The 23321-nt window shown below is 41.3% G+C and overlaps 2 protein-coding genes across 6 annotated transcripts; both read left to right on the top strand.

The window, feature by feature from the left end:
• Window positions 1-1093: 1093 nt before the first annotated feature.
• LOC133226391 (toll-like receptor 6) lies at window positions 1094-17125 on the top strand. Of its 5 annotated transcripts, XM_061379917.1 has the most exons (4): window positions 11120-12395; window positions 13042-13099; window positions 14017-14325; window positions 15277-17125. In XM_061379917.1, exons 3-4 carry the CDS (start codon window positions 14101-14103, stop codon window positions 16555-16557), a joined length of 1506 nt encoding a protein of 501 aa, XP_061235901.1. In that variant the 5' UTR covers window positions 11120-12395; window positions 13042-13099; window positions 14017-14100; the 3' UTR covers window positions 16558-17125. The 5 variants fall into 5 exon arrangements, with proteins under 5 accessions (XP_061235900.1, XP_061235898.1, XP_061235899.1 ...); XM_061379913.1 differs by having other exon boundaries at window positions 11123-12395; window positions 14017-17125; XM_061379916.1 differs by lacking the exons at window positions 11120-12395; window positions 13042-13099 and adding an exon at window positions 1094-1114 and having other exon boundaries at window positions 14017-17125.
• LOC133226392 (toll-like receptor 1) lies at window positions 5315-7629 on the top strand. The gene has a single exon (XM_061379919.1). It carries the CDS (start codon window positions 5367-5369, stop codon window positions 7314-7316), a length of 1950 nt encoding a protein of 649 aa, XP_061235903.1. The 5' UTR covers window positions 5315-5366; the 3' UTR covers window positions 7317-7629.
• Window positions 17126-23321: the final 6196 nt, after the last annotated feature.

The raw sequence follows: 23321 nt of genomic DNA, 5'->3' as shown, positions 1-23321 counted from the left end.
CACGGGTTGAGATAAGAACAGTTTATTAACTAAGGTATAACATAGAATCATAGAATCGTAGAATGGTTAGGGTTGGAAAGGACCTTGAGATCATCAAGTTCCAACCCCCCCTGCCATGGTCAGGGACACTTCACATTAACCATATCACCCAAGGCATAAATCACTACTGCTACCACCAATAATAATAATGATAAAGGAAATAACAAGGGAAGAGAATACAACACCTCACCACCAGCCGACCGATAACTCACCCCCCCCAGCCCAACCAAGCACCAACTGGTATCTCCTCCAACCCTGCAGTCTCCTAGCCCTTCCTGGTAACTCTCCCAGTTACATCCTGGGCATGATGTGCTGTGGTACGGAATACCTCTTTGGTCAGTTTGGGTCAGGTGTCCTGTCTCTGCTTCCTCCTGGCCTCCCCTCCTCCCTGGCAGAGCATGAGGCTCACAAAGTCCTTGGCCAAACCAAAACATCATTGTTATCAGCTCTGTTCCCAGCCCAAAAGTCAAAACACAGCACTGCACCAGCTACCAAGAAGGAGAAAAATGACTTGCTACTGCTGAACCCAGGACAGTTTCCTAAGTCCCTAAATTGCTTTCTTGAGTTTAGCACTTTTATTTTCTAATTTTCTTTCACTTTTCAGTAATTAATTTTGCTTGTATTTGCTCACTATGATAGTATTGCAAGTGGTTTTGAAATAAATGAGCAATAGAGATTGAACACTTTGATACATCTCAGATTTCCTTGAAGTTTGTTATTTACTGTGTCATCATCAGCCTAATGGGTTTCAGAAAAGATACTTGCCTTTAAATAAATAGATAAATATAAAGGAAACATGGAATGAAACAACTATATTTGGCTACTTTTAACAAAATGAAGTATGCACAAATATGTGAGGAATATATTAAATTTTCTTCCAGTGATTGCACTGGTAAATCTAAGTGCAATTAATGGTAATATGCTTATTTTGCTTTTTAACATATGTTTTCTCTACAGCATGTAGGCAGAGCTGGAGAACTTTATGCCAGTGACCAGCTCGCACTGCCACTTAATTGAAGAGATCTCCTTGAATAAGAGTCTCTAATTTACGGCAGTTATTGAATGTTAAGCAAATGTATGCCTGGTTCTGTGTTCATTAGAGTACAGGTAGGTTATATTCATGCAGTTAAACTGTTGCATTCCAAAACAGGAATCAATGTTGGGAGGAAGGAAGCTTTTATCTTTGGTTTTTATCTCATCTTAGGGATGGATAGCAAAATCTTCATAGCAGACAAGGGTGAGGTTTGTATATACCAACATTCTAAGGTGTCATTTGGAAACCAGCTGTGAATACACTTCTCTGTATTGACAGAAATGGAGAAAGAATCATAGAATCATGGAGTACCACTAAAAGGCTCATTGGCATAACAGCAGAGTATCAGTTGTCCATATCAGTTGTCCTGAAGCACCTCCCGTATGAAGACAGGCTGAGAAAGTTGAGGCTGTTCAGCCTGGAAAAGAGAAGGCTGCGTGGAGACCTTATAGCAGTCTTCCAGTATCTGAAGGGGGCCTGTAAGGATGCTGGGGAGGGACTCTTCACTAGGGACTGTAGTGACAGGACAAGGGTTAAAACTTAAACAGGGGAAGTTTAGATTGGATATAAGGAGGAAATTCTTTCCTGTCAGGGTGGTGAGGCACTGGAATAGGTTGCCCAGGGAAGTTGTGAATGATCCATCCCTGGCAGTGTTCAAGGCCGGGTTGGATGAAGCCTTGGGTGGTATAGTTTAGTGAGAGGTGACCCTGCCCATGGCAGGTGGCTTGGAACAAGATGAACTTAAGGTCCTTTCCAACCCTAACTATTCTATGATTCTATTCTATGATTCTATATTCTGTTGCTTAATACACAACCCATCTTTCCCTTCTGGTTTTTGGATGACCTCTTTTCCCTTGAATCTGAGAAATGAAATATGATAAACAGAATAAGCTTTAAAGCAACAAAGTAATTTTAAGACTATTTCCTTTGCTTCCTTAGGCATCAAAATCTTAAATAGTGAACGGGTTATGGTATGCAAACCCAGAAAGGTAGGTTGTAGTGTGGCAATTCTGTATTTAGATCTTGGCTAAGATGGAATTTCTGACCGATATTATACAGAAATAAAGAGAGATACTGGTTTATGTCTTTGCCAGGACACTAACTCAAGTGTTTGGGCATTCAGTTCTGAAGTTGCTGCTCTGTTTTAATTAAAAAAAGAAAAAGAGGACCCCACCCATTGTTTCTATGTCCATTATTTTACCAAATCACAACACTGCCGGAGCAGGACAGTATTTTCCTTTGTAATTAAATGGAAATTAAAATAAGACAAACAGTACTTTTATAAACCAATCTTGATAACTACTTGACAACTAACTTGGTATAGCTAAATGGGAAAAAATAATCAGAATAATGCTTATAGACTTAGATCATTATTAAGTTCAGAGAGGAAAATGTATCAATTCCAGTGTAAAACTTGCTCAGAAGAAGTACTTACTTTCATATAAATTTGATGAAGACAGAAAGTTGGTAAAAAGATTATTTTTCTTTTTTACTCTGCTTGTTCTATTGCAAAGCATGAAAACACAATCATTCAATAATAATTAAATAATGGGGAAATTACAGTAATGTTATATGTGGAAAATACATCTGGAGGAAAGCAAATGCTATTCCATAAGCTGTCAGTAGACGGCGCAAATATTTATATCAAAAGTTTGGGCGTTTCTAGGTATTGTCACACAGTAGGATAGAGTTACAGGAAGTTTTGGTTTTGTCTTTTCCCGAGTGCATTTTCAGCTTTTTCGAAAGCGGGGATTTCTGGTGAGAAGCTCTTAATTTTGCTGATTATAATCAGTTGCTAGTTAGCTAAAACTGATTTATATTCTGCGTCTTATTTGTAAATGAGCCATGTTTTCCATAGGGGGTTATTAGGCAATGTATGATGTACTTTCAAATATGTGGGTAAGAAGTGAGAGTAAAGTTGCTTATGTTCAGTAAATTTATCCAAAGAAGCTGGAGCAAGTAGCAGCTCTTTGTATTAGCACTGCATCCACAGTTAAGGGAGTCATGGTAATTTAATGGAAATAGCTTTTTACAGTTCAGGAATGGGTCTAACTTGATGATATGTTTCATTCATGTGGAAGACATATTTTTAAGATTTGGGGTTTGTATTATACCAATAACTTGTGATTACCTTAATACTGGACCCTCAATATATTATATACAGTTCTTAAGTGGAAGTTTAGTCAGTTTAATCTGAGTTTATATTGGAAAAGCTTTAAAAACCTAATTTTGATTTTTTTTCTTGCTCTTTATACAATAGGACAACTTCTTGTTAAGATCTTGCTTTGCTTATGTTTTGATAATGCTCTTCTTGCTTTTTGTCAAGTTTGGAGACTTGGCAATACTTCTGAATTAAAAGGGGTATCACTATGAAGGATGATTTCCCCAGTGTTAGACCCCAAGTCAGGGGTCATGTGTTGTAACAGTTGCTGATTTTGTTATTTCATAGGATATTCTAAATAAAGGTTGAAGGTACTCGTAAATGATTTCATTGAATGCCAGGATATAAGAATGAGAAAGAAAATTAAGCACATGTGGAAGACTCATATCCTTCTTTCATCTAGTCCCTGGATATTGCTGTAATTTTCTTCTAAGAAGAAACAATGATTGGAAGGTAGATTTTTTTGTTTCCTTTTTCAGATTTCTTTTGAAGCTACGCATTTTGTTTGGTTACATACACATTAGTAGTAAGAAGAACAGGATAGAGAATGCGAATTATCTTTTGTTCTCTGTACATGGCTAAATGTCTTTTGAGTGCTATGATGGTAAAACGGGATAATCTTTACAAATGAAAATCTGGAAAAGGGTGGAAAGGTTTTGCCTTATTGCCCCACCATTTCCAGGTGATTTCCAAGCCTAGTTTCATGCATTCTTGACAAAAGAAGAACTCAGTGGACTGTTTTTTGTTGTACTGTTAAGATTTCATAATATAGGTTGTGTTAGATCAGGGAGAATATAATTCTAAGAAAGCTTGTGGAATGGTTAATGGTACAGAGGATGTAGTCCTTGAGGTTGTAGCCTTAGTCCAACAAGTGACAGCTATTACTTTCTCTTTGTAGAGCCAATAGAAATAATTGTAGAGTCAATAGAAATATCAACTCAGAATTTACCCATTTCAATACCAAGGGAAAGTTGAAAGCCAGTGCAGTCATGAATAAACACTGTGGAAAGCTTCAGGCAACAACTACAATTGACAGGTAAAGGGAGGAAGAGGGAGGAACGTTCTGAGGATACAAAAAGTTTTCTGAAATCTGAAAGGAAACTTTAAATCAAGATTTACCCATTTAAGTTCATACCAGTTCCTCTTTCAGAAGAGCGGTCTAATGGATTTATGGCAATATCTAAAAGGAGATTTAAGGCAGTATTCACAATGGCAGACTTAAACAAAAGGGAGGCTGGCTAGCCCAAAATCCTACATTCAGAAAAGCAAAGTGTCTTCCATTAGGGAAAATCAAAGCAAGGCCATTTTTCTTAAACTGTGTTTAGATAAGCCTGTCTTTCACACCAGAGACATTTGAGGTCAGCTTCCTTAGATCAGGGCAAGTTTTTCTGTGCCCAGATTCTACAACTGGTATTTTTTTGTGTAGCATGCAAGTATTTTCAGTGTGTGTTCGGTTTCCTCTTTGTACACGTAACAAATCAGACATGGGGACACCCCACTTTCAGATTTTAAATTCATGAGGTGCTCAAGCCCAGACAAGAAGTGATCTGTGGAATTTCCCATAGCATAAATATAGAACCTCCTAACCCTGCCCCAGTCTGCCCAGTTACAATAAGCACTAATGACTAATCTCAGCTGCTTAAAGATATGCAGATTTTGATTCATTCTCTTGAAATCCCATCTTGTGTTTCAGTCCAGGTTTTATAGTCACAAGTCCATTAAAAAAAATATCTCGTGAGTCTAGTTCATATCCTACTGTTAAAAGCAGTAATTGCTGCTAAGTAAGCAGCAGATGCTAGTCACCTATGAAATCAGACGTTTTTTAAGAGACAGGCTCATCATATATTAAATACAGCATATTTACCAAATAGAAACATCAGTGGTGTTCTCTTAGTAAAGAATGCTTCTCCTGAATGATAATAGGTGCCTTCATTGCTTTTTGAGTTGAAGGGAGAGATGAGGTGAGAAACTGAAAACTTAAAAAATCATTCTCTATGATGGCCCGTGCGTAGCCACTTCATCATACAATCTGGTTTTTGTTTGTTTGTTTTGCTACAGGCTTAGAACAAAGATGGACAGATAAGAAAGTTATTGAGCATCTCCAAGGAAGAAGAAGCCAATGTGACTGAAAAGATGAGATCTCTCAGAAACTTTTTTCTTTACAAGTGTTTGTTTGCATTAACATTTTGGAACCATGTCAGCCTGTCTGTGGGAAATGAACTCTTTACATCTGTTTCCAACAATTCTCCAGAAGATGGTTCAGACAGAAAAATCAATAACCTGCCACTCCTGTATGCAAAAAGTCATCAGTCCAAAGCTAATTTTGACTGGGTTGTGATACAAAATACTACAGAAAGTTTGTCATTGGCGGAAATCACAAATAAAAATGTAAAAAAATTAGTAGCTTTATTATCTAATTTCAGACAAGGCTCCAGGTTACAGAATCTGACACTGACAAATGTGTCAGTGGACTGGAATGCTCTCATTCAAGTTCTTCAGACTGTATGGCACTCATCCATTCAATACTTAAGTATTAACAGTGTAACACAGTTGTCACGCATTGAAAGATGTGACTTTGACTATTCAGGTACCTCCATGAAGGCACTGATAATGGAGAAAGTTGTAATCACATCTATGTTCTTCTCACAGGATGACCTATACAAGATATTTGCAGACATGAATATTGCAGCCTTGACAATAACTGACTCGAAGATGATACATATGCTATGTCCTTCGTCTGACAGCCCCTTAAGATACTTAAATTTTTTAAAGAATGATTTAACAGATCTTCTTTATGAAAAATGTGACAAATTAGAACAACTGGAGACATTAATCTTGCAGAAGAATAAATTTGAAAGCCTTCCTAAGGTTAGCTTAATGACCAGCCGTATGAAATCACTGAAGTACCTGGACATGAGCAGCAACTTGCTGCGTCACGAGGGAGCTGATGTGCAATGCCAATGGGCTGAGTCTCTGACAGAGCTGGACCTGTCCTCAAATCAGTTGGTGGATGCTGTGTTTGAGTGCTTGCCAGTCAACATCCAAAATCTCAACCTCCAAAACAATCAGATCAGCAGTGTCCCCAGGGGAGTGGCCGAGCTGAAAGCCTTGAAAGAGCTGAACTTGGCATCGAACCGGCTGGCTGACCTGCCGGGGTGCGGCGGCTTTACGGCCCTGGAGTTCCTGAACGTAGAGATGAATTCGATCCTCACCCCCTCTGCCGACTTCTTCCAGAGCTGCCCAAGGGTCAGGGAGCTCCAAGCCGGAAAGAACCCGTTCAAGTGCTCGTGTGAACTGCGAGACTTTATCCGTGGGGAGAGGCAGTCCGGGGGGAGGCTGTTTGGCTGGCCGGCGGCGTACATGTGTGAGTACCCAGAGGACTTGCGAGGGACGCAGCTGAAGGACTTCCACCTGAGCGAGCTGGCTTGCAACACGGTGCTGCTCCTTGTGACAGCTCTGATGCTGACGCTGGTGCTGGTGGCTGTCGTGGCCTTCCTGTGCATCTACCTGGACGTGCCGTGGTACGTGCGGATGACATGGCAGTGGACGCAGACAAAGCGGAGAGCTTGGCACAACCACCCTGCAGAGCAGGAGGCTGTTCTGCAGTTTCATGCCTTCGTTTCATACAGCGAGCGTGACGTGTTGTGGGTGAAGGACGAGCTGATCCCGAACCTGGAGAAGGGCGAGGGCTGCGTACAACTGTGCCAGCACGAGAGAAACTTCATCCCCGGCAAGAGCATTGTGGAGAACATCATTAACTGCATTGAGAAGAGCTACAAGTCAATCTTTGTGCTGTCTCCCAACTTTGTGCAGAGCGAGTGGTGCCACTATGAGCTGTACTTTGCCCATCACAAGTTGTTCAGCGAGAATTCCAACAGCTTAATCCTCATTTTACTGGAGCCGATCCCTCCCTACATTATCCCTGCCAGGTATCACAAGCTGAAGGCTCTGATGGCAAAGCGAACCTACCTGGAGTGGCCGAAGGAGAGGAGCAAGCGTGCCCTTTTCTGGGCTAACCTGAGGGCAGCTATTAACATTAACCTGCCAATGGCTGATGGAAGGAGGTGTGAGGAAGCAGATTAAGCGTCTTTCTAATGGAGAATCTTCTGATTTTTCTTGCTGAAGCAATAAATACCTTATGATTTCCATTGGTTCTCAATGTATTTATCTTTTTGTTACATAACATTGTTTCTACGTAGTTGTCTATGCTATTTTTTGAGTGAGTTGAAGTTTACCTCCTAACTTTAGGCAAAATCAACTCACCTTACTGCAAGTCTCTTGGGATTGATATGGAAATAGTAAATCACAAATGAGTTTGGATTTGGGTTTTGAAATACAGCTTGAAATACTGTAGTGAATTTTTCTCAGCATAATAAAATCTAGAGCAGTTGGTATAGTCACGTTGAAGAGTGCTTGAGCTGCTGAAGAGTTTGCAGAGCTGCATTAATAACAAAACTTAGGCAGTTTGGTCATCGGACCAATTTTGCTAGAATGAGTTTGCAAAAAAGAAAATGATGCATCCTTAGATGTCTGTATGTCCAGCGGTTGAGATGGTGCCTGAGTAGTGTTTTCTGAGACTCAGTGAAGCTTAAGAACATAGGACCAAGATACAGGACTCTGTGAACATCCAGCACAGGTGGTCAAAACTGGCCGTGCTACCAAAGAGGACCGAGTGAGGAAAAAGTGTTTGTTTGGTTTTTTTTTTGTTTGTTTTTGTTTTTTTTTCCTTTTCCAATGAAGGCAGAATAGAAATAAAAAGGGAAGATGAGCTACTTAACCTTTTGGTGCTCATAGTTTGGTACTGCTGTGAGGGAGGAGTGAATTGGCAATAGGAGTTCTGATTCCCATCCTCTGATAGAGTCCTGGCACTGTTTTGGTCCTGAGTGATACCCTGACTAAAGGGACTGAGAGGGTATCTACTGTAACAGAACAGCCTTCATCACCATTAGCTGTATCTTGAGAAACTCTTGATTTCTCTAACCATGCTTTTTTTTAGCTTTCTACTTTTTTAATCCTCACCCAGGTATCTTACATTATGCTGTTTATTAAGAGAATTTGGCCTTTGCAGCTGAAACACTACCTTTTGCAGCCCAGTTACGAGTTGTGATCAGAAAGGCAATAACCAGGCATTTCATTCAGTGCTCTGGAAACAAATATTTTCTGTGCTGCTTCCTTCCTCTCCAACTAGTGCTTCAGTGTATAACTTATTTAACCCTTAGAAAACTGAAGAAGAGAGCTAGCTAAGTTTGCTTAACCCTTTCACACAACCAGGGACACCTATATTATTACATGGTGGCTCACTTGATAATGTTATTCAAAAGCATCAGAGTTGAAACTTCTGTTATACAGTTAACATCCCCTCTTGTATGTGAAGTTTCAAGAGCTCCTATGGCTTCTTCTGTTGGCTGGAAGACAGAAGCCCTCTGCAAGTCAGAAGGTACACCAGGAATCCTTCCTGTTACTCACGTGGGAACATGTAGCCATTGCCAGAAATTAATTATTTATTTCAGGAGTGGAAGGTTTGGACAGGGTTTTACTTTTTGGAAGGAACTTGGGAACTCTGAGACCTCTGGCTGTGTAGCTGATGTGATCATAAGCAGAGCTACATAATTACAGGTTTCTGGTGTATGTCCAAAATCCTTCAGTGAATAACGTTGGAAAGGGAGGTTTGCAATGAGCATGGGGAGTAATTAAAACTTGTAGTTCAGAACCAGAAGCCCACATAGTATTTGATTTTTGTCCATAATACTTGCCAAATAATTGATAAGGCAGTGAAGTACTACATGTAGTTTTCTCTGATTCCACAGGAGAGAATGAGTTTCTGAAATTATACATATAAGAGTATTTCAGAGAATTATTTTAGCCTCTCTATACTCTGAGCACTTCTGATAAGACCGGTGCCAGTCCACAAAGAAATTTTCCCCATACATGGGGCCATGTGTAGTCCCACAGCCCATGTCAGCCACTTTATCTGCACATTTCGAAAAGTAGCTGCCCATTTCTGTGCACCCTGCTGATGTGAATGTGCAACTAGCTCTGCACTAAAATTTATAACTGGTAATGTATGCCAGTTATCAGGAAAAGGGAGTGTGTAAATATATTCAGGTGTCAGATACCATATCGGAGCAGATTCTTGGCATTTAACTAGTCATCTCAGTGACTAGCAGGAATGGTATTTTTACATGCATGGTAAATCTAGGACTGATAACATAGGGGTTAAATACCCTCCAAAATGTGAAGAATTAAGTGAAAGTAAATGCTTTTATGTATATTTAAGTAGTGTGTGGTAAAAAAGAAACACACTGTGGCTTGCCCTGCTTAGAACTTGGCTCTTTTTTTAGCTTTAGAAATGTTACAAAGCATTGGCACTGAAGTTACTTACAGAAGGTTAGAGCAGGGAAAGGTGCATGAGGGGAAAGAAAGGCACTGTGTGGGAGGTGAAGGCATTCTGTTGAGGGGAAGATTCAAAATCTCTATGAAACCTGTGTTTTCACTCAGGGCTTCAGTTTGTCTGATTGTTTCTTTCAGAAACATTTACTGAGTTTGATTCTAATACTCATTTGTAGTCACTGTTATGTCAAGAGGAAGCAGTATTGATAAGCAGGTAAGCAAGAAAGTTCTGTATTTTGCATGGTTACGCCATATTACCAGTCTGATTTCCACAGCTTTGATCCTTGTGTCTGTTTACACCCAAACAAAATAGGCTTGTGCATAAATTCAGTACAGTTTCTGCTCACTTTGACTTGTGGTGGCATTTAGCCCTTGACACACAGGGTGAAGTTGTGATAGTGAGAGTTGCAGTTGAAGATAAGGTCCTTGATACGACCAAGCACTGGTTTTGCAACATTTAATAATTTTACTAACTTTTCATGGGTGCTCTGGCTATGTTTTAACTCAGTGTTTTGTACGTGTAAGTTCTCTTCTGCAGTTCCAGTTGGGGAGATTCTTTACACCTTTGGGCATAGTCATGGTTCTGAATAGCTTCTGATACCCAGCCAAATGTAGCTGCAGTTTCTGTCTGGGTGGGTAATCCCAACATACAGCCTGAAATATTAAATGTACCTTGAGGAAAGGCTGTTTGTGAAGACAGGTGCTCACTGATAGAATCAGCTGCAAACGCTCAAGCAGTATAAACTTCAGAAATGGAACAAGGTCTCTGCACAAACATATGTATACCAACTATGGGAAGGATGATACTCAGCTGGTACATTTCAGGGTGCACAAAGAGAAATACACCACTTTTTAGGTTTTGCCTATCGTACAAAATGACTTAATCAGTAAACTGCAAGCAGCCCCAAACAGCTTTGCTGAATTGATTCATAAAAATAACATTATGCAATGCTCCTAATGATTTAACACAGATATTTAGGAGTATGAGTTTTATTTTACCCAGTTGCAAAATTTTTGTTATGTCAAGCTGTTTATTTGAATGTATTTTGAAGTCTCATAAAGTAGGGTGATAAAGAAATTAAACGTGTAGATTAAAGGTGTAGATACTTCTGTGTTTTACAGGTGTGTGTGCACTGGAGTCAGTTCTGGTGAAAGCTGGTTTGTATCTGATTTTGTCCATGTGGCAAAGATTTTTCATGGATTACAGAAGTTCCCAGCAGTGGGAACTTCTCCTTTAGCTTGAAGACAAGATGGTATCAGCTGACAAGCAGACTTTTGCTGCTTCTTGAGAAACATTCACGATCACTGGCCTTGTCTTGGGTCACAGATGTCTCAAGAGTTTTTTGTAATGTTTTGCTCTGATTCACTGCACTGAGGAAAGCTGAATGGTTTCAGTTCTGTTTCAGTTCAGACTATCATAGTCATCAGTCTCAAAATGAAAAATGGAAGTCTTTCAGCAAAGCAGAGGGTTAAATTCCTCTTTACAAAATTGAAAACATAATAAAAAAATAAAAGTTTCAAAGGAATCTAATGTAAGCTTGAAGTATAGATGACACTGCAATCTAGAATAAATTTTCATACTTCTCAGCTTCTTTAGCTGAATCCCTCCGTGCCTTCAACTCTTCTGCAAGGCACTGTTTTACCGGGTGGAGTAAGTGCTAGTCTGAGTCCAGATGGGCCCAGGTGCTCCCCCGCTTTGCCCCAGCTTGCTCAGACCTGAAGAATTCATGACATACTTCATGAATTTAATCTTAAAATTCATTCAGATTTATGTAATCTTCATTCATTTACTCATCTCTGCTTCTTTCTTCCTTGCTAATTAATCCTTCTGAAGCATGCTGTATTAGCTTGGATGCTTATGGGAGTGAGGTTTTGGTTTTGGTTATTCATACCTGCATTTGCAATGCACTCACTCTCTGCTCTGTTGATTTGCTCCCTAGGCTTATGCCACTGTTCAAAACGCTAATTGAATGGCTACTTTACTGGATTCCTCCATGCCCCGATTACCCTGTATTGCTCTGTTCTTCATGGCTTCCTTGCAGCTTTCATATCATAGAGAATATTCTCTATAGTTAATTTTCTATGATTTTTGAAGAAAGCTACAATGTGAGCTATCCCTGATAACCATCCGAGACATCTCTAGTGTAAAGGTGGCAGACCTGTAAAGGTTTTGAACTGTGCTGTTTTGCCTCTGTTACTAGCTTTTGTGATCTAAGCTTTTGCCATCCTTTAGTGTGCTACATTAGTTAGTGTGTTTAGCTGAGGAAAATAACTTGGCAGGATAAAGCAGTGAGTTCTGCTTCCTCTTTTCTGTGTGTGCAAAAGAGGAGATAGAGTTGATGAATTTCTAGAGTATCTGCATAACTATCAGAAGCAGAAATGAAATTAGAAATGCAGAATTATTCAAACGGTCTTGCTTTGGTGAATGTTCTGTGCTGAAGATAGGTTTATTTCAACCTAAACTTACAATTATGTAAATATTACGGAAGTAAATGTATTTAGAGTCTGGACTGGTAAAAGTTTCTTTTCATTATGCTCTTAATACCTGCATGGGAGGGAAATTTCATTAATTCTTAGAATTGTATAGCCTACATGAGAAAACCCTGTTCTTTCTACTTCCTGAGGCAGAAATTATTAAGGAAATAGCATTTCATGTGAGATTCCCCAGCTGGAAGATTATGTATGTTTGAAACTCTGCTTTGAGGAAGCTAACCAAGCATGCAGAGGACTTCTGCCGGTTCTTCACTCGGAGATTAATTTCATGCACAAAAGGTGGGTTATATTTGCTCCATTGTTTACATCTTTTTGTTACATGTATTTTGGACTCCAGATCTCAGGTGCTGATGTTTCTTCACTGTTGGAGGATATTCTTGCATTTTGAAATGTCAGTGAAAATGCTCATCTGCATGTTGAATTTCAGCAAAGACGAAAGGGGAACAAATTGTTGGCATGATAATTTTCATTCTCAGCCAACTCTAATTTAATACCATCATAAAATAGTGTTGGCAGGGTAACCATTGATCCTTAATATTGCTTTGCCAGACATATCTGCTTTATTTTTTGACAGTGGCACTCTTCAGTGCTATATAGTGTGGATGATCCCTTGCCACACCATATAGCATAGCATGCATGGTAAATTGAAACTCAGCTGGCACTGGAGCACAGAGAGTATCTTTCTGTTTTTTATCTCCTTCACAACATTTCTTGCTTTGTTCCTGATGTCCCTTTTGTCCAAAGGGAAGTTCCTCCACATAGTTCCAGATCAAAGTTTATTTGATTCCAGAAGTTCTTTACCAGCCTGGAGTCTGAAGAACAGGGTCAACTCTCTGTGAAGGAAGCTGGGTCATATTTCCTTGTGCTTGTGTGTGATACTGTACTTTGACCAACCATCCCAGCTTCACTGTTATTCTGTGCTCAGGTATTCCAGCATCACTTTTTGAAGACAGAATTTGAACTCTCAATTGGATTCTTTTGAGGTAGAAATTTATACTTTACTGATTTATTCTTTGATATCTTTTGGAGATGTTAATGACACGTGTTCTTCCTTAATTAAAAGTTGATTAAGCTTGATAGGAGACTTGGAGGATAAGAAGACTTCGAGTACAGATTTGATACCAATTTTGATATTATGAGTCTGTCTTAGAGCTGGCTGACATTGACTTTGTTTGACATGGGGGAAGCTTCTAGCAGCTTCTCACAGAAGCCACCACTGTAGCCCCCTCTAGCTACCAAAACCTTGCATTCAAACCTTGCTTGCGATAACAGTATAATTCCTCCTCAAGATTCTTGGCTTACTGGAAAAATTGACCCCTTTGTGCTGTAACAAAGACAAAGCTGAGCAGCTTCTTTAATCAGCTGACCCCGAGGAGGTACATGGTCATGCCCTGGGTCTTTGGGGCATGAAGAGGAATATTCTTTGGCTCTTCTGACTGAAGAAGTTGCTTTTCGACCACTTTCTGTGAGGGTCCATGGGGCTTTTGAAGTTTGGTCCCCTAAAGTGTGGGGGTATGGGGTGTACAGAAAGAGCAGATTGGAGACTTGTGTTCTCCTTTACTCCTAAATACATTAATGTCTGTTTGTACTGGTTTTAGATTTTTCAAGATTGTTGAGAAATTTTTATTGCTTAACATAACATTCAACTGATTGTATACCTCCCATTATAAGGGAGTTAATTTCTACTGAGATAATCGATGATTGGCATTAAAGAATGGGGATGAGGAGGATTGATAAGAACTTAATAAGATGTAAAGATTAAGATTAAGAACTTAATAATATGTAAAAATGAAAATCCTATTGCTTGCCTAATTTTATATTGAATTTTAATTTAGCAATAAAAAGCATAATTCAATGATTCAACTATTTTAGCAAATTCGGTGTGGTTTTTTTTTCACAGGGCTGGACTCATCACCGAGACGTATTGAATAGAGAACAAGGATATGCTTCTGTGTAAAAAACCCATATAAACCTGGAAAACATAATGGGACCCCTCACAAATAGCTATGTCTTTGCTTGTATCTTTACATTCACGCTATGTAATAATATCCATCCAACTGTGGAAAATGAATTTATTGCAAATTATTCAAGCAGTTTGCTAACTAATGTTCCAGAAAACATTCCAGTCCATACTCATATATTAGATTTGTCACATAACAGGATCTCTGGACTTGGTATCTCAGATTTTATTTCTCTTTCTGATCTTCAGGTATTAAATCTTTCTTATAATCTAGTTACAGAGCTTAACTTCAGTGTCTTCATTTTTAATGAAGATTTGGAATACTTAGATTTATCTCATAATAGCATTTTGAAAGTTTACTGTCAAACTCTTGTGTATCTTAAACATTTAGATCTTTCTTTCAATAAGTTTACTGCCCTGCCCATCTGCCAGGAATTCGGGAACATGGTTTGTTTGGAGTATCTAGGATTAAGTGCCACAATGATACAAAGGTCAGACTTCAGGTATATAACACATTTGCAGCAGCACACTGTCTTTTTAACATTAGAAGACTTTTCCCTGTATGAGCCTCAGAGTCTGACAGCCGTGAACACAAGGAGCCTCCACATTGTGTTTGCAGCAAACCAAAACTTCAGTTTTCCCCTATTGTATGATGGAATGAGCACTTCAGAAAACTTAAAAATAGTTAATTTAAGATACACCTTGAGCTATAAAGATTTCCCCTCACCTTCTTTAGCACTTCTGAAGGAAATCAAGACAACAGCTCTCATGCTTGACACTGTGGATTTACAGTGGACTATAATTTTGCAGATTTTCCTGCTTATTTGGTATTCACCTGTGGAGCTTTTGACTGTGAGGAATTTGACTTTTCGGGGACCACTGGGGGAGCTGACTGAATATGACTTTCTACCCTTATTAAGCTCTATGGAGCAATTAATCTCTTTGGGTGGCTCCATGAAAGTACTAACTTTGGAGCATGTTCGTAATAAGGTTTATTATTTCAACCAGGAGATACTGTACAGAGGGTTTTCAGAGATGAATCTTGCCGGTTTAACAATATATGATGCATATATGCCACACATGCTTTGCCCCAACAGAACAAGCTCATTTCAGTATTTAAATTTTTCTCGCAATGCCCTGACGGATGAGCTGTTCCAGAATTGTGGCACTCTGACAGATCTGAAATTACTTATTTTGCAGAGGAATAAATTTGAGAGCCTTCCCAAGGTTAGCTTAATGACCAGCCGTATGAAATCACTGAAGTACCTGGACGTGAGCAGCAACTTGCTGCGTCACGAGGGAGCTGATGTGCAATGCCAATGGGCTGAGTCTCTGACAGAGCTGGACCTGTCCTCAAATCAGTTGGTGGATGCTGTGTTTGAGTGCTTGCCAGTCAACATCCAAAATCTCAACCTCCAAAACAATCAGATCAGCAGTGTCCCCAGGGGAGTGGCCGAGCTGAAAGCCTTGAAAGAGCTGAACTTGGCATCGAACCGTCTGGCTGACCTGCCAGGGTGCGGCGGCTTTACGTCCCTGGAGTTCCTGAACGTAGAGATGAATTCGATCCTCACCCCCTCTGCCGACTTCTTCCAGAGCTGCCCAAGGGTCAGGGAGCTCCAAGCCGGAAAGAACCCGTTCAAGTGCTCGTGTGAACTGCGAGACTTTATCCGTGGGGAGAGGCAGTCCGGGGGGAGGCTGTTCGGCTGGCCGGCGGCGTACATGTGCGAGTACCCGGAGGACTTGCGAGGGACGCAGCTGAAGGACTTCCACCTGAGCGAGCTGGCTTGCAACACGGTGCTGCTCCTTGTGACAGCTCTGATGCTGACGCTGGTGCTGGTGGCTGTCGTGGCCTTTCTGTGCATCTACCTGGACGTGCCGTGGTACGTGCGGATGACATGGCAGTGGACGCAGACAAAGCGGAGAGCTTGGTACAACCACCCTGCAGAGCAGGAGGCTGTTCTGCAGTTTCATGCCTTCGTTTCATACAGCGAGCGTGACGTGTTGTGGGTGAAGGACGAGCTGATCCCGAACCTGGAGAAGGGCGAGGGCTGCGTACAACTGTGCCAGCACGAGAGAAACTTCATCCCCGGCAAGAGCATTGTGGAGAACATCATTAACTGCATTGAGAAGAGCTACAAGTCGATCTTTGTGCTGTCTCCCAACTTTGTGCAGAGCGAGTGGTGCCACTATGAGCTGTACTTTGCCCATCACAAGTTGTTCAGCGAGAATTCCAACAGCTTAATCCTCATTTTACTGGAGCCGATCCCTCCCTACATTATCCCTGCCAGGTATCACAAGCTGAAGGCTCTGATGGCAAAGCGAACCTACCTGGAGTGGCCGAAGGAGAGGAGCAAGCGTGCCCTTTTCTGGGCTAACCTGAGGGCAGCTATTAACATTAACCTGCCAATATCTGTTGGAGCAGATGAGGAGCAGAGTGATGTTACTTCTACCAGTAGTGTAAATCAGTATGCGATTAACTGACTTGACTGTCTTGCATTTAATTGTGTTAGTGAGTTTTTTGTAGTCTTTTACAGTATCCCCAGTTAGTAGCAAAATGTAATTGTGATAAATACAGCAATTGCTATTGCTTATTCCTGGTTAAGGGTTGAAAGTCAGAGCCATTAATCCTTATTTAACGTTATTCTCCCTTCATTGCACTAATCATTCCCACTTACCTAGATTTACCTATCCAGTCATGATTTCATAGAAGCAACTATTCTTAGTCTTCAAAATAATAATATCTGAATTTATGAAATTTTTATAGTATGTTACTGCTGCTTTTTGCCATGATCATATCAAGCTATACGGGGAGCTCATTTTTCCTGTTTTCTAAAAGATAGAAGCTTGATGTTTGGAGATGAATCCCCTTTTACTTTCAATGAACTCTGTTGCTTTGCCCTTCCAGTCATCATCCATGTGAGAGAAAGCAGTTTTCATTGGTAAGTAACTTCTCTGCTAAAATCAATCTGATTAAACTAATGGTATTTGTTGATAGGCAACATCTAATAATTGTGTGTGGGTTTAATTTGACAATCTAATAAACCTCTCATTGTTTCTCTGTTACTGAATTTGGTGGTTTCATTTCTCTGGTGATGTGGAGTTGTGTAATTATGGCTCAATGGAAATGCAAAGCCCTCTGATCACAACCATGAGCAGCACATGTGGTGAGCAAGAAGGTGTGTTCCTTACCACTGGCAGAGGCGGCTGATCAAGCACCTGCCAGGTGTGTGTCATGATAACTAGATGAAGCAGTGGACAGGAAGCTATGAGAGAGCTTCCTTGTGTACAGAGGTGCTGTGACACTGCTGTGCACCCACTGACCAGCTCAGGTTAACTGGCTATCACAGTACGATGCCAGGTGCCTTTATCTCAATGTAGAGCTTTGTAAAGAAGGGATAAAATTCTCTAATAAGTCATAATTTCAGGTGAAGGGAAGTTAGCTACTGACCTCTGTGATAACACATAACTGGGATCTCCCCCTTGCCAAAGCCAGGTCCAAGCTCTGTGTACTTTAAAAAGGACTGCTAAGCCCTCTACTTCAGTGGGAGCTGGTGGATGTGGCATGCTTGAAAAGCAGGTTACTTTTGATGAGCGGGGATGTTCAAAGCCACAGTTAAGCCTAGTGCTCTGTAGGAGTTCAATTCAGGAAGGCTTTACCCTACCCTAAGAGTCACTTGTGCCTCATGGCAGCCCAACATGGTGGCCAAGGCCAGTTGGCACCATGGGGTGCTGCTGAAAGTGCATTGCACACCTCGTAGCCAGTCAGCCAGTTACAGCAGGCTGCAAGGCTCTTTCCACAGATGTAGTAATGTTAAGCCTGGGGCTGAGGCCTGAATGTGCTGCTGAAGCTTCAATATTTCCTTCTTATCAGGTTTTTCCCTCTGGGTGCAGGTTCTTCACTGTCTCTGTAACATGGCTGGCTGCTCTTAGGCAGTTCCCTGGGTAAGCTCTGGTGGCTTCTTTATTTTAGTTTCAGCCAGAGTGACATCTGTAATTTAAGGCTTATGTGCCGTAAGTCAGGTACTCAAGGAACAGTTTGTTCAGTCACAGAGGCCAGTGCTCATTAGGCTCATTAGGAGTTTTGTAGCCTTCACCTCTTCAGGGCTCCTCTGCTCTTTACAGTGAGAATGCTACCAGAAAACCTGTCCCCCTCCTTCCTGAAAGACTCCTCCTCTCCCAAGCGTTACTGTCTAAGGACATGTTCAGCATTCACACTTAGTTGCAATGTGTTAATGGGAACACATTCTGTCCTGTTTACCAGATGAGAAAAGAGGAAGTAAAATTTCTCAAATCGGGCTTTCCAGTCTCTGTAAATGTAATGCATCAGCAAACAGGGTTTTATGTCCTAAATAATGTACAGGGTCTGGGCTATAGAAGAGTCCCTCATCTTTAACACTGTTCTGAAACCTAAGTTGTAGGTAGGTGTGAAAGGAACAGTTTCTCAGGTCTGCCATCTATATTGTTTTAGGTCATTAACCCTGTAACACACCTTTATACGCTGTCCTTCCTATGTCTTCACAAGTCTTTCATGTGCATGCCAAGTATTTCAGTTATATCCATACTGCACTGTACACCGCAGCTGCTTAAAATATACTTCTGAGTTCCTCTGATAAAGCAGATCCAATCTGTTGGTCGTTGCTGGTTTGTTATTTTTCTCATGAGTTCTCTGTTGGAACTTCCTTTTTCTCCTTCCCTGAAGCTGTTTCTGTTCAGAGGATACAGAGGTTGTTGATTATTTGTGTGGCTGAACATAGCAAATGCTTTTCTTTGCTGTTTTCTATGAAGCAATGTGCTGTTAAAGGGTCTTTAAAAAACGTGTTCACAGAGATGCTTCTTGGGAAGCAGCTTGCACTAGTTACAGGACAGGAGCGTCCAGCTGAGCTCTTGAAACACTGTCATGCTAATGTCCATACTTGCAAGAACCGTGTGAAGTGCTGCTCTTGCTGAGCTCACAGGCCTGGAAGCACACACTGTGTTTGGCCAGGCCAGAGTTTTAATTGTAGAGGATATGTTAAAAGTGTCTTTATGGCTACAAATCGCAGTAAAGACGCAAAAAGCAGCTGTGAACCCTTGAGCAGATTTCCTGCAGGACGAGGATCTGACACAGTGACAGAAGGTCAGCAGAGGAACGGCTTTATTTCTTTACGAGAAAATAAGTATTTCCTCATATCAGTGTCTCGAAAGCCCAATTTTTGCCCTTTTCTCAGGCTGAGGCTGACGCCCAGTGGCCGATTGAAATATCGCTATTTCCTGAAAATGGTCGCTCATGCCGGCACACACACATCGATCGTGTTTTGCCTCTGGGGAAAAATGAAACAGGTGATCTTACCAGCGCGGCAGATGCAGGAACCCCTGGTAGGAGTGTGCGGGCTAAGGAAGACAGGGCAGGATAAGCCTTTCCTCATGGCATTTCCATGCTGGGTCGGTGGCTCAGTTCCCACTTCATCTGTCCTGCCGGCTGAGTATGCTCTGGAGTGCAGATACCGACTGGTTCACTACCAAATGAACCCTGGAAATCAACAGCATGATGTGAACAGAGACTCTTGCTTTACAGGAAGCAAGCTTTATTTTCAAGCAGGATGCCAGGAAATTCACGCCACCCATTTTCTCACATTCTGATTTCTGTTTGCAGGGTTTTGTTTTTATTGCCTCATTTCTGCTGTACCTGCTTTCCCTTCTGTATGGCACCATGACAGTGTAGGTGCAGACTGGGCTGATCTGCTGGGTCCCAGGCAGCAACAGACCAATACCCTGATGCAGGAATGGAAGGTGTTAAGAGATGCATAGTGAATTCAAGTGGGCTTATGCCTTTCAGGCAGCTGGAAAGGTGTGAATAAATAAAGGAACTTGTTTTGTCGGCTTTCCACATCGTTTCTCAGCAAAGCCCACAGGGGTGCCTGGAGGTGAGCAGGATTCGTGTACCTTGATGTGCTCGTGGCCTGTGTTATCTCTGGCACCCTGGCCTTGGCAAGCGCTGTGGCGAAGAGCATGTCTAAAGGAGGAGGCCCGGTGCTGAAAGTGATAAAAAATGCGGACTTGGGGGTTTGGTGCTCCAGCCCTGCCAATGGGCTATCAGAGTGCTGTGATTAGAAGCAAGTAAACCACTTTTGTGAGTTTGCCACAAGTACACTGCCAAGCACAGGAGCTAGGATCATAGAATCAACTAGGGTAAAGACCTATAAGATCAAGTCCAACCATTACCCCAGGGCTGGGAAGTCCATCACTGAGCCATGTCACTAAGGTCCTCATCTACATGGGGCTGGAACACTTCCAGGGATGGTTATTCCACCACTTCCTGGGCAGCCTGTTCCAATGCCTGACTAACCTTTTGGTGAATAAATTTTTCCTAATATCCGATCTAAACCTCCCCTGGCACAGCTTGAGGCCATTACCTCTTGTCCTATTGCTTGTTAACATGCTCACAGGCAGTGCCTGCAACACCTCGTGCTCCTGCCCTTGGTGGTGTGTGGGGCACTGCAGAAGGGCCTCCTGAAAAGCCAGGGCTGCCTGGAGCAGGCAGGGATCCCTGGGCATCCCTCTGGCCCTGCCCTGTGCCGTGCCTCTCTGTCGCACAGCGTATGACAACAGGACCACAGATGATACTCTGAGGGTTTTATTAACAAGCATAATACATATGCACTGTATACTAAATAGAGTATGAGGCCTGTACAGTACAACTTTATGTTCACAGTTCGCCATGACAAAATGTCATTACTGAATTCCCATTGGACTACCAAAGTAGAAACAGTGAAAGTACATTAAACATTCACATCTTTAGTAAGAAAAGATTACCAAAATGTCCTGTATTTGCAAGTGATAGTAATGCACACTAGAAACCTTTAATTACCCATTCAGTCTTATTAGCTTATAAAATATATTACACTTTATTTAAAAATGTCTGCATAGTTTATACAAGTATTAAGGTAAATAGAACACCCCTGCTGTCGCTGCAGGTGAGAGATGCTAGGCAGAAAGATTATTTTGACCCTCTAATATTAAAAGTACATTTGTTTAAAAGTGCTAATATCTGTAAAATGCAATGAAAACTGGTGTAGCCCTCTTAGGATAATGTAAAATGCTTTGCAATTTTGTTATAGAAAGGATTTGTATTCATCTACATGTTGCTAACCTTGACAGAGACAACAACATACTTGGACAAGATGTGACATTACAAGCATCGCTGCAGAACAGTGGTGTATATTTAAATAAACCCACAAACATTAATATCTGCTTAACTTTTTCTGATTGTCATAGAAACTTAGAAAATTATTACGGTTAAATGGCTTAAACAAGCATGTTTTAGTAAAGCAGTGCTACCTGTCACACACTGCAATACTGCTAGGGAAAAAGGTGGGGTTTTAAAATGTGCATGTTCTGCAGGATTAGGGTTTTCTATCTTTGTATCTAAACCGGTTTCTCTTCAGGGCAAGGACAGAAGGACTCGCTTTAAAAAGTGTTTACTTGTGTATATTTTACATGCTCCTCAAATCAGAGTTTGCTAAAATGAACCAATGAGCCAGTTAGGATGTAAGTTCACGTTTTCAGCAGAAAGATGAAAGCTTACTTGTTCGTGACTTCAACGCCCCAGAGAGACCCCACAGACACAAGTGAAAAATCCCACAAGCAAGGCAATTACATGAAATAATCTCAAATACTTGTATTTAATATTTAAATTTCCATTGTCCTGAATCACAAGGCACATAGAATCATAGAATAGTTAGGGTTGGAAAGGACCTTAAGATCATCAAGTTCCAACCCCCCTGCCATGGTTAAAGATGTTTTACAGTTCTATTGAATTGCCACTGTATTTGTCCCCACTGTTAGCATAAATATTGTCAGGAAAAAGGTAGACAGGCTAACGAATGGATATGGGAAACAAACTAGACTAAATTCTGCAAAGTAAGTCTCAGTTACAGAGAAGTTCTGCTTTTAGGGTACTTGAGATTTCTCATTTTTTAAAAAGAAAAAAATACTAAAGAAAACATTTAGTGAATGCCTTAAAAGACAAAGAGAGCATTGGAAAGAAATGTTCCTTAAACATCCCAAATCATATGCATTTGCACTCGTTATGCTAAAACCGGGACCAGTTGCCATGAAGCTGCTTATTTTTTATAGGATCCCATCTGCTTTTCTCCCTAGAACATAATAGACAATTGTTTTCATCCCAGGATACTCAATGTCTGTAGGCTTCTGCCTGGTGCTGCAGGGGCTGCAAGCAGCCTATCAGTGACGCGTTGGCACTGATGCAACTCCAGCAACATTCAGCACTTAGGGAAGGAGGCTGAGTCTGCTACTGCTGACAAGAGATGTCCAACAACCCCTCTGCTCTAGAACAGCTGCTCACTGATGTCGCTCTCTTCCTTGCAAGCTCCTCAGTGTTAGCAGCGACCTGGCCTATCCAAACCAGACCAATTCATCTGCCAGGTTGTTCAGCTCCATAGCCAAGCAGATGAGGGCCAGTTACAAGATCAATCTGGCGCAACTCCCTTCAGTCCTAGTGAAGCGGTGAGGTTGTACAGTGCTGTAACAGATCTTCCTCACAAAACCTTTGCAGCGATGTTCCCAGCCCTGCTTTGCAAACCCCTGTTCTCCCCTTCTAGAGCACACGTTCTATGCGTTAAGCAGAATTGCCAGTTCCATGTTCCCACATGTAAGATTTGGTAAACTGGAGCAATACTTTGTGTGTCACAGCATTCGCTGTGGGAGTGCTCCTCTCTGGAAGTACAGATCCTCTCCTTGATTCTACAGGCATGTGGATGTCAGCAGAACACTTGGTGGACTCCCATCAGCAAGGGAAGGCTCTCTGCACTCACACTCTTCCATCTGTGGGATTATCTCAGTTTGCCATTGAATGTCATGGGATGTATATATACCTGTTCCAATACACCCACCCACAGATGAACACTCCACCTGCCTCCTCTGGAAAGTCCTCTTCCTGTTACCCCTCCATTTTCCAGCAGATTTTTCCAAAAGAAACAGAAATCTGACTTCAGTATATTTAATTTGCAGGAAATGCTGTTTATCTTACGTAGGGAAAAGAACTAAAACGCACTGGTGCGCAAAACCCTAGAGAAATGCATCCCATTTCCTTGCAGTACCACAAAGTTTGCCGTCTAATAAAGACAGAAACCTTCTTTCAGTGGGCTCCCAAAGACAGGAACATTTCTAAGGTCAACTGCAGGTTGCTGGAGTTGTTTATGTTATCTACCAAGTTGCATTTGCTAACTGACCTGGGAGTTAAGATT

The sequence above is a fragment of the Neopsephotus bourkii genome, unplaced genomic scaffold, assembly GCF_033783945.1.
Source record: "Neopsephotus bourkii isolate Nb327-2 ecotype Australia unplaced genomic scaffold, CSIRO-AGI_Nbou_v1 NB_1780, whole genome shotgun sequence".
NCBI lineage: Eukaryota > Metazoa > Chordata > Aves > Psittaciformes > Psittacidae > Neopsephotus > Neopsephotus bourkii.
The sequence above is the reverse complement of the archived record's forward strand: the minus strand, read 5'-3'. Positions and strand labels throughout refer to the sequence as shown.

What these genes read in the sequence shown, in the direction of transcription:
- LOC133226392 (XM_061379919.1), top strand. Translation starts at nt 5,367, where the DNA reads ATGAGATCTCTCAGAAACTTTTTTCTTTACAAGTGTTTGTTTGCATTA.
- LOC133226391 (XM_061379916.1), top strand. Translation starts at nt 14,101, where the DNA reads ATGGGACCCCTCACAAATAGCTATGTCTTTGCTTGTATCTTTACATTC.